This window comes from Ischnura elegans, chromosome 8 (assembly GCF_921293095.1).
Source record: "Ischnura elegans chromosome 8, ioIscEleg1.1, whole genome shotgun sequence".
NCBI lineage: Eukaryota > Metazoa > Arthropoda > Insecta > Odonata > Coenagrionidae > Ischnura > Ischnura elegans.
The window spans coordinates 112,855,285-112,869,506 of record NC_060253.1 but is presented as its reverse complement, the minus strand read 5'-3'; the positions used below and the strand labels follow the sequence as shown (position 1 = coordinate 112,869,506).

Below are 14,222 nucleotides of genomic sequence, written 5' to 3'. Positions count from 1 at the left end.
GTTGAGCTACTTTGATGCTTGTCCGTCAATTTTTAAAATATTAACCAACCCGGATAATCACAGCCAGCTTCATCCCATCCGTCTGGACAATCTGACACTCTGTCGCAACGCTTTCTCTTATTCACACACGTTCTGCGGTCAGGGCAAATAAACTCATCCACGTTGCACTGACCTGCCAAAGGTTGAAAAAATCATTCATTTTGAGCAGGAGTACTCCTTAAGTAAATTTCTTTAAAATTATTTACTATCAAGACCAACTGATTTTTCTCAGTCAATTTTTAAGATATTAACCAACCCGGATAGTCACAACCAGCTTCATCCCATCCGTCTGGACAATCTGACACTCTGTCGCAACGTTTCCTTTCATTCACGCATGTTCTGCGGTCAGGGCAAATAAATTCATCTACATCACATTCACCTGCTGAAGTAAAAAATTCATTTTTTATTTCTTGAAGTAAACACAATAATAAACTAAACCTTCAATAATTACTATTGACGTCCCAGGACAATCACCACACAGATATATTGACGAACTTCACATATAATGAGAACTAACCCAGATAATCACATCCTGCCTCATCCCAGCCATCTGGACAATTTAATATTCTGTCACAGCGCTTAGAGTTTCTCACGCATGTTCTGCCATCGGGGCACATAAACTCATCCACATTGCACTGACCTGCCAAAAAATCATTCATTTTGAGCAGAAGGAGTACTCCTTTAGTAAATTTCTTTCAAATTATTTAGTATCAAGGACAATCACGCCACAAATATGTTGACTAACACAAAACATGAATTCCAACAAACCCAGATATTGACAGCCAGCCTCATCCCAGCCATCTGGACAGTCTGGTTTCCTGTCACAGCGATTATTGTCTCTCACGCACGTTCTGCCATCGGGGCACATAAATTCACCTATTTGACACCTATCTGCTAAAGGCAAAAATAATTATGTATCTCATCATGTGCAGGACTTCTACCCCTTCCTTTACAACTAATTTCACTCACGGACAATCACAACACAGATATCTTTCTGGACACTACTTATCAATTGAAACCAACCCTGGTAGTCACAATCAGCCTCATCCCAGCCATCTGGACAATCTGACACTCTGTCGCAACGCTTTCTATTATTCACACACGTTCTGCGATCACGGCAAAGAAACTCATCTAAATTACACTCACCTGCCAAAGGCAAAAAATGATTTGTCATTAGGGTTACATATTTTACTTTATTTACTTTATTTCAATTTATTTACTTTATCTAAATCTTAATGGAGTATTCCAGAACATAACTGAAGTCTCCATCCTGACTCAAACTCGACTCTGTGGCATATTGGCATTATGAGACACACTACCTACTCAAATTGAGTCGACCCCAGTTCCAAGATAAACTCCCCACTGTCTCATGTTTTGAAATTGATATAACTCTCGAAAAGATACTTCCACACACAATATTGCACTCCGCTAGCTCTAGTTTTTGATGATCAGTAGTCCGTGAATGAACATAGTTTAGGTAAATGCATTATTTTGTAAATTTAACCACAGTAAATCTAGCTCAAGTGAGTTGAGTTGAAGACAGATAATGAAACTTCGACTTAACCTCAACATGCGTTTGATACGTGGACCACTGAGGAGGACGAGTGATGAGTCAAGATTGAGGGTTGATGTCCTGGAATGAATGAGGCAGAACACTCCAACGCTATCACAGAACCGACACGTCACCACTTAAAAGAATTGCAAACTAACCAGCATAGTAGCAATCAATTTCATCCCATCCATCTGCACAGTCTGCTACTCTGTCACAGCGCTTACTGATTTTCACACATGTTCTGCGATCTGCACAAATAAACTCGTCCTCACCACACTGACCTAATGCCAAAGGTAATGCTCATTATTCAATTATTAATTGGGCAATTTAAATATGTATCCCTGATTTCTTTTAAAGCGTACATTACACCTCCCAGCAAGCACAAAAGATAATTTATATGGAAACTGAGTAACTTGGGGCAATTTTATCTTTTTCATCATTACCCTTTCTTTACCCATTAATTACTCGTGTGCCGAATTGCCAACAGTGAAGTATAAAAAATATATAGTGAGGCATTTACTGAATTGTAAGTGCTTAAGAAAAGTTCAAAGCAGAAAAATAAAGTTCACGGTATCCACAGCAAATCTGAGTGATATTTTTCAAATCATTTTTGACTTCACTTCCCAAAGTTTACATTTTATACTGTAACCGATGCTGCTTGGCGTGGTTCATGGGCGTCTAAATCGGGATTTACGAGGTAGGGAAGGCTTATGTAATTTTGTGTGAATGTGTGTGTGTGCATGTGAAGTGAAGCGTGAATGACCCAGGTGCTGTATTTTTCCATCCCCCTCCCACGATTCTTCCGCCTAGTTCAAGAGCAGAATTTTCCTATGTGTACGTGACTAGCAGCAAGTTTACCCCACCCCCCCTCGAGAGAAGAACACCTGCACATAGCAAACGGAAGGTGATGTAACCCGCTAACCCCACCCTCCACGAACTTTGGCGAAAACCCCCCCCTCCCCTATTGAAGAGTCGGAGAACCTGCCATCTCGAAGCTCCCCTCCTCGGTGGCGGTGGGGTAAAGTCCTCGCCTGCCAAACCAAAGGTCGCGGGTTCGAGTCCCGCCTGGGTAGGTTGCCCCTATCCAGGGCATGGTTGTGTGTGATAGTTGTTGTTTCATGTTATACCCTCCGATGTAAAAGGCCTTGTGAGCTGTTTTCGGGGCGATGGAAATAAATAAATAAATTACCCCAACCCTCAGAAAGTGACCCATGGTGCTATAAAAGCTGAGTACAGCCGGTGAAAAAGAGACTATTCGGCATGGAGATGCAGCCGGAGGCTCTGGCGGTCATCTGAGGCATTAAACTCGATTGTTTCTGGCTTTACCTTGTGAAAATCCATTTCGAACAATAAAAAGTTATGGTACCTTTACACACAATTTTTATTTTTAATTTTTAATTATTTTTTAATCGCTCCTGTGGTCACTCTCCCATAAGTGTTTCGCGAAATGCGATTTGTCTATCTCCCCGTTTCTCAAATGCCTTTCGTGTTCCTCTGTTCTTAATCGGAACGAACGACCAGTCTGGTCTATGTAACAAGTCTCACAGTCACTGCATTTGAGTTTCTAAATGCCACTTCTATCATTTATGTCAAAATGGTGTGAAAAGGTAGCATAACTTTTTATTGATCTGAGGCATTCCCGTCAATCTGTGGACGAGAGCGAGAGAGATGCAGCGAGACGTGGAAGTTGACTTTGAATTTAGATACCGCGTGGAAGTTGACCGGAGCCAGCCAAGGAAGCCATCTCCATCCGCAACTCAGAGAGAGCGATAAGTATTCCTGTCACCCTATGTCCCCTATCACCCCCCCCCCCTGAATTCTGAAGAGCCCCATTTCCCCCCACTATTCAAGACAAGAAGAACTGTGGAACATTGCCGTGCATTTTTTAATTATTTTTTTTATGCCCTCCCCTTTTCCCTGCGTGTATGTGAACGGTTAATTATAGTAATTAGGACAAATGTGATAATTTGATATTGGCAGCATTTGTCATTATTCAACTATTCCGTTTTCTTTAATTTACACCAACATTTGTTAAAACAGTGTCTTTTCTTTTATTGTTTGATAATTGTTGTCACTTAGCATTTAACTGGCCAGTAGCAGTAGTTTTATTTTTTTGATGCAGAAGAATAATCCATTTATGTGTGTTGTCGTACATTTCAAAGTGAAACTGCGTATTAAAAGTTTTGTTGAAATTGTAAATTATCACATAAGCCTTCGTTATTTCGTGCACGCCACCCTCCATTCAGCAATTGAAACCCACCCCACACTCACTTTTCCCTTTATGTTTCCCCCTCCTCCCCTTACTCCCGAACCACGACCTGCTCGCCTTGAGCGAACCCTCCAAAGAATCCTCCCCCACCCCCAAAACCCGACGAGCCGGGTTACAATACACACTATCTATGAAAGGCTGAGGTCATTAACAGAAATAAAGTACTTGAAAACTTCATGATTATTTTCTCAATACCTATAGAAGAATACTAATTTTCATAGGATAATTATTTTTGCTAAAATCGAACACATCCCGACAGTAGGCTACATTGGATCCCCAATTGCGATTTGAGAAATGTGGACTGTAACGTAGGCTAGCAATGGACAAATAAACAAATAAATAAAGAAGGAGGGACATGAACTCAACAGTGAGAGCCTGTGCCTGGCAATTATAATTTCTAACTATTACTGGAGCATGAAGTAAACTAAACTAAGTTACCTGATATAATATTGAAAATTATAAAATTTCCTTCAGTGGAAAATTTAACCAGAGTGTTGCATCACTTTTTGTTGTGATGCCATGGTGAGGCAATACTTTTTAATAACCTTCACAGCTGTAAATTGGTTCCCTCAATCCCTGCCACGGACTTAGAATAATCAGGACTGGGCACTTAAAGCTTCACCTGTCGTCGCTATTGTCGCTGACGAGAAATTATTCTCATAGATGGCAGCACTGTAGCTCGCCCGAAACATCTAGGGAGTTTTATGGTGATTGTACGAGAGTGATCTTTTTTCAGCAAACTTTCGAATATAGAAGCTACTTAAGAACGATCAATTTTCTTAAGAGACCAAGTGCGAAGTATAAGGAAATTTTTCTCGATGAAGTTTTTTGACTCTTTCGAGGGAAAGGCGAATTCCTTGCAATAGAATTGACTTCGTTGACATTTCCATATCTATCCCTTAAGATTTTCAGCCTCAAACTTTTCGACCACAACCCAGTGGAAATGTTTATTGGAAGCCGCTATTCCTGTTGAAATAGGGCACTTTAAGCTAGTATATTAGATAGGGTCTTATCATTTTATCCTGTTCCTTCCGCCTCGATTAGTAAAACAACTATGACGTGCAATTATTTCCAGTCTAGCATTCACTTTCGTAGCATCACATATGCTATGAAACGGAGTTACCTGTTCCCCATTTAGAAGCTGAATTTCACTGATAAACTGCTGAGATATGTATTAACTGTTTATCCATGCAATGTGTACAGTTTACTACTTTACATTGTTGATTGACCTAATGAAATCCTAGCAGATGATATTTAATGATACACTAAATGCAAAGTTCGGGGGCCTACACTTAGGTTTTTCCACATTTCTATCGCAGGAAAGAAATTAAGTGAGTTAAAAATGCTATTCAGGGCTTGATTCGATATTTAAAGGATTTAAATTTGTTGTTTAGAAACTCTTTTATAACATACGTTGATAAAATACTATCACCTCTAGTCTGGGACTGTTCCTGCATGATATAATCTCCTTGAATCGGAATTACGTGCTTATAACTCAGGAAGTTGAATTCCACTGATAAGCTTTTGCGATAAGTTTTAGCTATAATCCCATTCTATAGAGTTTGTGCTTGAATGATGCCGTTGATTGATCTGTTTGAAGCCTAGCGGACGGAATTCAATGAGGTAGAGAATGTCATGTTCGGGGGCTTATTTCATAGTTCTCCACGCATTTATTTCACAGAACAAAGATTTTTAATTGTGAAAATAAGTTTCAGTGCTTAAATCAGTATTTAAAAGATATAAATTCATATTGAGAGCCTTTTCCGCTAAGTCCTAACAAGGTAAATGAATAGGAGCACACGGGCGAGCTTTGGTGCTGCCATCTATGTTTGAAACCATCGCCGGGCGACAATAAGGACGACATCGCTTGGCATTACCAGGGTTCGGGAGTTGCACTGGGCTGATCCCTGCTAACCTATAGCTCTCTCTTTATTTAGAGTGATTTCATTTGTTTGCATCCTTGGGGGTGAAAAAAATTTGGAAAAGCACATTGTTTATTGGACTCTCATTTAAGTGACTTTATTTCCTCATAATCATGCCCAAAGGCATTGGGTGCGGAAGATGTTGTCACTGAGTGCTCAACAGAAGAAAATTAGTTCCAAGTCTAACATTTCTACGTTAAAAGAAATCAAATCAGCAATTTCTCTTAAAACATAGCTTTCATTTATTTTGGTAATTTCTCTTTTAACGAGCACCTATATCCTCATGAATGTAGGTTTTCTGTTAGTACATAATTATTCCTCATTCACCAAGTGATTATGTCCTTATATAGATGTCATATTTCTATATTTAGTAACTTTTCGTCGTTCGATACACAGTTATTCTTCAATATCAATATTAATTTTGTTCATTATCATGAAATAATTCCTACAATGCATTAAGTCAATGTACTGTTAGTTCACATTAGTACCGACAGAGAAGCCTACGTTACAGTCCACATTTCTCAAATCGCATTTGGGGATCCAATGTAGCCTACTGTCAAGATATGTGCCCCAAATTTTACCACTTAAATTTATAGAGTTTACCCGATTAAACACAGGTTTGCCACCTTTTACCAAAATTCTACACGTGTGAAATAAGGGTGCGAATAGAGTAATCTATCTTTTGTGCAGAGTGGGCTGATTCATGTAAAAGAAATATTTAAATAAAGGGCTACAAGTACGTTCATGTTAAGTCAGCTAAGCAACAGGAGCAAAATAATTTACATTTTAAGGTGATTTTCTGGGGCTATCTTGGTAACTCTGAAATTTTGTGAATCAGTCATTTTTTTGCTCATTTCAAAATTATATGATTGTTTAAAAACTCCCTTCAAAGTTCCAATTTATATCTCTGAGGCATCAGTAAAAATTGGTTTATCTGAATCTGACACCTTTCTTCCTGCCTGATATTCAACTGAGAAATGGCTTGAGAAATGAAAACAATGAGGACAAACAATTCAAATGCATTAAAAATAACGCAAAGGAATAAAATTGAATGGTTTAATTACCCATTTAGTAAGACGTTGGAAGTAATTACAAACAACTGTTGTTGATTCACAGCAGGAAGTTTACTTGAGTTTAAGGAAAAACATAGGACAACTATCACGTAACAGCAAATATCAAATTAATTAACACGATTTAGGTGAAGCAAAAGATACCTATGCCTATGACCGCATTTCAAAAAAGGAATACCATGCCGCAAATATTTTCACCACGATTAGCAAAATATAATTGAGAACCCACCCGGATAATCACAGCCAGCTTCATCCCATCCGTCTGGACAATCTGACACTCTGTCGCAACGCTTTCTCTTATTCACACACGTTCTGCGGTCAGGGCAAATAAACTCATCCACGTTGCACTGACCTGCCAAAGGTTGAAAAAATCATTCATTTTGAGCAGGAGTACTCCTTAAGTAAATTTCTTTAAAATTATTTACTATCAAGACCAACTGATTTTTCTCAGTCAATTTTTAAGATATTAACCAACCCGGATAGTCACAACCAGCTTCATCCCATCCGTCTGGACAATCTGACACTCTGTCGCAACGTTTCCTTTCATTCACGCATGTTCTGCGGTCAGGGCAAATAAATTCATCTACATCACATTCACCTGCTGAAGTAAAAAATTCATTTTTTATTTCTTGAAGTAAACACAATAATAAACTAAACCTTCAATAATTACTATTGACGTCCCAGGACAATCACCACACAGATATATTGACGAACTTCACATATAATGAGAACTAACCCAGATAATCACATCCTGCCTCATCCCAGCCATCTGGACAATTTAATATTCTGTCACAGCGCTTAGAGTTTCTCACGCATGTTCTGCCATCGGGGCACATAAACTCATCCACATTGCACTGACCTGCCAAAAAATCATTCATTTTGAGCAGAAGGAGTACTCCTTTAGTAAATTTCTTTCAAATTATTTAGTATCAAGGACAATCACGCCACAAATATGTTGACTAACACAAAACATGAATTCCAACAAACCCAGATATTGACAGCCAGCCTCATCCCAGCCATCTGGACAGTCTGGTTTCCTGTCACAGCGATTATTGTCTCTCACGCACGTTCTGCCATCGGGGCACATAAATTCACCTATTTGACACCTATCTGCTAAAGGCAAAAATAATTATGTATCTCATCATGTGCAGGACTTCTACCCCTTCCTTTACAACTAATTTCACTCACGGACAATCACAACACAGATATCTTTCTGGACACTACTTATCAATTGAAACCAACCCTGGTAGTCACAATCAGCCTCATCCCAGCCATCTGGACAATCTGACACTCTGTCGCAACGCTTTCTATTATTCACACACGTTCTGCGATCACGGCAAAGAAACTCATCTAAATTACACTCACCTGCCAAAGGCAAAAAACACCATTATTCATTTAAAATATAAGGTTTAAAATGAAATACATTTAATTTATTTTAACCTATCACAATCTTGGAACAATCACAAACAGGTCTGCTGTCTTATGGGAACTATCAATTGAGGACCAACTAGCATACAAGCAATCAATTTCATCCCAGTCACTTGACAGTCTGCAACTCATCACAGTGCTCACTGATACCTACACACATTCTGTTATCTACAAAAATAAATTCCTCTGCATCACATTGACCTGGGAAGGAAAATTCAATAGTTATCTCTGCCAGAATGTGCAACTGTTTCATTAATTTATACTTAGTAATGCAGAGGATGAAAGGGTGCAAGCATTGCAGGTTACATAATGGGTGGTGTTCTTTTCTTCATACTTTAGCACGTTACTCTAACAGAGTGTTTGTCAACACAAATTCTCTTTCATCCTTCCAAATTGGAACAGCTTTCATTATTAACAAAGGTTAAAATATTAATATACATTATTAGGCATACCATGCAATTATTAGAGGCATACGCCAATCTCAAGCTACTAATAAAATAAAGTATGGAGCATGCACTTCCACAGACTACAACCAAAAGGATTTGAACAGATTCTCAATTATTTCCATGAAAATCAGGGTTAAAATAAAGACTATATGCTTTTATAATGGAAAATAGGTAAATTAACATCATCAAGAAAATATCTTCAGTTAATTTTGAGAGAGATAACAGAAGAGTTAATAAACTGTTTGTAGAAACCAAAGAAAATCTACAAAAAATCATTACAGAAAATTTTAACTACAAAAAACATTCTAAATAACAATGTTACAATGGTGTTGAGAGAATTAGGAATATATTAGATTAAAATGAATGGTAAATTAAATGCTTTTCTATAGAGTTAAACACAAACCAGTGGAAGGGCATCCAAGTTCATCAGAACCATCGGGGCAATCTCTTGCTCTGTCACAGCGCTTTTGCTCAGGAACGCATGTCTTCAAGTCAGGACATAGAAACTCATTCAGTCTGCAAGTAGTAGCTGTTGGAAACAATAACAGCCATTAGACAACCACTATAAGATTTTCTCAAGTAAACCAACATTGACAAAAGAAAATAATGCTTGTACGAAATTGTTGGAAAAGGTTGATTCGACTCATGTTTAGACATTTGGACTCCCACTACAAATATTTGGGAATATTTTTATTAAAGATAGAGTATGCAGACAGGAATGGCTGTGAAAGCATATAAGGAGAGGAGCAAAAAACTTGCCTTGGCAAAAGAGTCACCTGAAACCATTCAACTGAAAAGGTGTAAATTATGGGCCCATGGACAAATCAAATAAGTCAGACCAAATTGATCCCCACGACATTAGCTGCACATATACCCGTGCTGGGAGGGTCCCAGTCCTAAGTAATCATCTGAATGACCACATCAAGGACCGGAGCAGCTGCATCGCCTTCAAGAAACGCAAGGTAGTCTGCAAAAAGCTGCATATTCTTAGGATTTCACAACGACCCACCATCCCTCCACTGTGTGCAAATCGTGGCCCCACAACCTTCCCTCCACGTGTCATCAACCTCTCCGACCAAGAACTCCATTTGCTTCATAACGGTTACAAATACTCCCTTACCCAACCCATTAGCAAGAAGACTGCTTGTAATTTCTTGGTCGACTGTGAAGTAGCCCTTCGTAGTGAACCTTCCAGCAAAATGCACCAAATCACTGAACAAATTTCTAAAAACCTCACTAGAATCCTAAAATCTTCACCTGTTTCTTCCTTCCAGGCATTAAAATCCATTAAATCAGCCACCACTAACCACGATCTTATCTTCACCAAAGCTGACAAAGGTTCCAGCATCGCCATCCTCAACAAAAGTGATTACCTAACGAAGTGCTATGTCTTTATTTCCACTAACAACTTTGAACTGTTATACAAAGATCCCACCCCCATTTTTCAAGATACATACACTCAAATCCACAGCGAGCAGCTGCTCCTCCACACTCCCACCTCGGGAAAGACGATACCGAATAAAAATGAATCCATTGCCACCAAAAATGTACAGCTTACCCAAAACCCACAAGTCTAATGTGCCCATACGTCCTGTGGTCTCCCATTTTTCTCCTCCCCCTCACCTCCTCTCTTCAAAGTCAAATACACTCTTACCGAACCTCTCGGGGTTCAAACGTACCCACAACAATAACAATTTCATTCACCTCTTCCATTGATGAGCATTCCCCCCTGCCAAATGGAAAATTTGCATTATTTCATGTTTCCAACCTTTTCACCTCCATACCAGCCAAAGAAGCTATAGGCGTAACTCTAGACTGGCTCTGAAAATCATCCATCTATGATGACCTAGTGAGCGACTTCAGAAAACTATTATCTGTGTGCATGGATCCTCAAAATTATTTTCAATTTAATCAGTTCTACATTTTAACCAGTTCTACAGACAAAATTATGGTCTTTCTATGGGCTCCCCTCTCTCGCCTATCTAGCTGAGATCTTCATGAATCATCTGGAAATTGAACTGTTTAACTCCAATCACCCTCTTCTAAAAAACGTGTGCTATTACTTTAGATATGTGGATAATCTTCTATATTATTTCTACTGTATAGATACCTTTTTCTCAACTTATATGCAACCAAACTCTACAAATGAGGTACCAAAATGCACAGAATTACAGAATTTATCAGAGAACATGCGACAGCATATCTTACTACCTAAATATTGCTATTGTTTCCTAAAATTGGTTTTTAAATAATTAAAAAAAAAAAAAACAAAGACCGGTAAATATTCCTGACGTTAACGGCGCATAAACTGATACATTTGTTCATTTGCAACAATATATCGCATTCTTTAAATAACTTTTATCAAAATGCGGCTGATTCCACATTCAAGTCTCCTGTTGATACGTAAGTTTGAGTCATCATGTGCATTTAACAGAGGATAGTGTAATTACTTCCAATGTTGTGTTTAAAGAGGTCCTCTGACCTCAATTTGTACATGAACATTCCAATTAAATTTGTACATAAGACCGTGCCTTTTTTTCTACATTTTAAAATTAGAAACGTGCCTATCTCTCTGTGGACCTGCATTGAAAAGAGCGGGGGAAGCCCGCTGGGAGCGGGCACAGCACACTCGTAAAACATTATTTAGCAGTGATCTTTGTAACTCAGTACTTGATCACTATCTACGATCATTTTTTTCAATAAATAATAATTAAAAGAATGTATTTAAAAAGTCTTCTGCTGCTCATTTCAGTCTGGCGTCTTGTCTTTGACGTGCCAACCCCCATGGTCCACTCAGCAGTCCCACCACGCAAGTCAAGTCACGCCTGTATTCATTCCGCAGCAAATGCAGCAGTTTCTGACTAGCCTATTAAATGCCATAAGATTAACTGTGTGCCCCATTGTTGACAGATAGAACATGGAGTGTTTTGTTAAGAGTGGGAAACTGTTTCATCAGGTGAAGACAAATGCAACAATTCAGCAAAAGGTAAACATATTTTGTACAAAGCATGCCTTGAAAATATTGCCAGATTATGTGAAGTTCCCAGACTACGAAATTCTGGATTCAGAGTGCTCTACTGTCGTCTGCATTTTCTGAAACAAGTTTAGGCATGTCACTCACTTTTTACCATAAATATTACGTAAGAAAACTATTAGATTATTTTCCAACCAGGTAGGCTTTCTACATAGCTCATGATGCTAACTTAAAATCTGTTACCAACTATTTGAAAAACATAAACTCCTCCAGTGAACACCACAGAAAGTTAAATTAAATCCGGTGACCATTAATGATACAAGCTAATTCATAATTCCAGTACTGAAATTTTCCTCTTGTTAGGAAAGTTTTTCAAAATAATAGCAGGCATTTGAAATCTCATTTGTACAGGAACCACTCGTTTGGCCTAATCCCAAGAGCAAGAGCCTGCTGGAAAGCTTGAATTTGAATCAAATCACTGAAAAAAAAGCTAAGTCAAAATTTTTATCAGGCGGCAGCCGTTCTACCCCTGAAAGACGGTGACAAAAATAATTTTCCAAAAGACATTTTAAGAGAATGGAAGAAGATAAGGATGAAATTCATATGAGCTGCACTGGACTTACTGCAATTGGCTTCATCTTTCCCATCCACACAATCTTTGAATCCATCGCACCTAAATGATGCTGCTATGCAAAGCCCATCGTCACACTGAAACTGGTCTTCTTTACACTCTGATTATGAGCCAAAAGAAAGGTTGCATTCAATATTAGCATCAAATCCATTCAAAAAATAAAATTATATGAAATGCATGCAAATGGTCTGAAAATATTAAGCAACAATGGAACTCTTTACAATTTATGCACTGGTTTCATTGGTATGGCAAGGTTTAAAGGATGGCCTAAATTAGGACATTGGATGCAAGGCATAAGACTTATGCTGCAAGAAATTGCTTCTCTCCAATGAGAGACATGAGCCATACGAAAGAAATTCAAAATCAAGGCACACACAAAAAAAGTTGCCTTCCGAGATCATGTTTGACACTTGAGACTCTCAATGCACTTATTCTATGCTCTATATAACTGTCTTCCTAATTTTTCAATGTTTTTAACCACATGGAGACACTTCCTATTTCTTCAACGGTCACTCACCATTTCCCTCCCCCAAATATTTTTTTTTAATAAAGATCACAGAAAAAATTGAGCAAGAGTGAAAATCATGCACAATGGATAATCTTCAACACGGATAAACTGCAGTTGGATAATCAAGAGTCTGCTGTATTCAGCATACATTAATAGTTTCCTAATTCACCACTACATTGAAGGGAAAGTGAGGTTTCCCAAAAGTTCTAACTACAAGTGAGAGTTATGTATAACAAACAACCCAATCTTCGACCAAAATACCTCAATAAATACCTTGCCAAGCCAATAGAGCAAAATATTACAAAACAATATTTTAAGTTCATTTCATGCACAAGGGACAAATCTAAAATGCAATCTTGAAATACTTCAAGAGCTCTTCTTTTTATTCTTAATTTTGTTTGCAATGGCTGAAATCTCAACTAAATGATAAGATTACATGCAAATGAAAAAAGGACCTGATAGAGCAAAGGCTAAGGAAATTCTAAGAATTGAATTATTTTTCTGGAGTTAATTGGTCACTCACAATGACGATAAAATCAAAGGGAATTGGACTTTCAATGGCCTTATCAAAACTTTCAGTTGCATCTTTCTGGGAAGCAAAACTTAATGAAATAAAATTTAATTACTAATCTATCATTCATAAAGTAAAATTACATGTCCAAAAAGCCATGCAAAGAAGGGAAGTGGAGCAAATCAGAGAAATTAATGCATAATTTTTCCGCTAAAATATGCATAAAAAATTGTGGCATAATCAATGTTCTCGAATTAAACATTTTAATTTTTTTAATACTTTCTTAAGCAAAAATATTTCCATGGCTAACTTTTGCAAACACCAGTCTCCAAACAGCAAAAACACAATTATGCAGACTGAAAATTCTTTCATGACAATTAGTAATGGCAAAAAGATTAAAAAATTCAAATCAAATAATATTTTTTACAAAAATTAAGATTTTTGAAACGTGAGATAAAAGCATGCCTAGGGTGAAGAAATGGAATCAGTCATGCAAAGAAAGTATGCACCATGCAACAGCAAGAGAACTGAACTGAAGACCTAAGAGAAGTTAGTTATAAAAAAAGGGAAAAATGATAAAACCATTCCTAAACATAGGAAAGTGATAGCCACTACAAAAAGTAGAAAAGAACAGTTTATAAAAAAAATTAGCAATAAATTATCGTAGGGAGCACTTAACATGTTATTCCATGATAGACATGTCAACAGCAGCATTCACAGGAAAAATTGGCTCGGAACTTGGAGAAATTAGCATGAAAATCATAGTGGGCTTTGGTCAACTTTTGGGAAAATTAACGTGAAGTTGTGAACGTGCTCAGCGTCTTAGTGAAGCACTTTAAGCATTTCATGTGTTTTTTACCTTTGTTTTGTTA

General features: G+C 37.8%; 1 protein-coding gene across 8 annotated transcripts in view; it reads right to left on the bottom strand.

Annotated features, from left to right (window-relative positions):
• The window catches only part of LOC124164372 (basement membrane-specific heparan sulfate proteoglycan core protein-like), a 1,400,348-nt gene that overhangs the window by 222,417 nt on the left and 1,163,709 nt on the right, over window positions 1–14,222 (bottom strand). For all 8 annotated transcript variants that reach the window (XM_046541669.1, XM_046541671.1, XM_046541670.1 and 5 more), the window contains 2 exons: window positions 12,324–12,431; window positions 9,130–9,255 (listed from right to left, as the gene is read on the bottom strand). In XM_046541669.1, coding sequence (XP_046397625.1) covers window positions 9,130–9,255; window positions 12,324–12,431 — 234 coding nt within the window. The remainder of the gene's footprint in view (window positions 1–9,129; window positions 9,256–12,323; window positions 12,432–14,222) is intronic.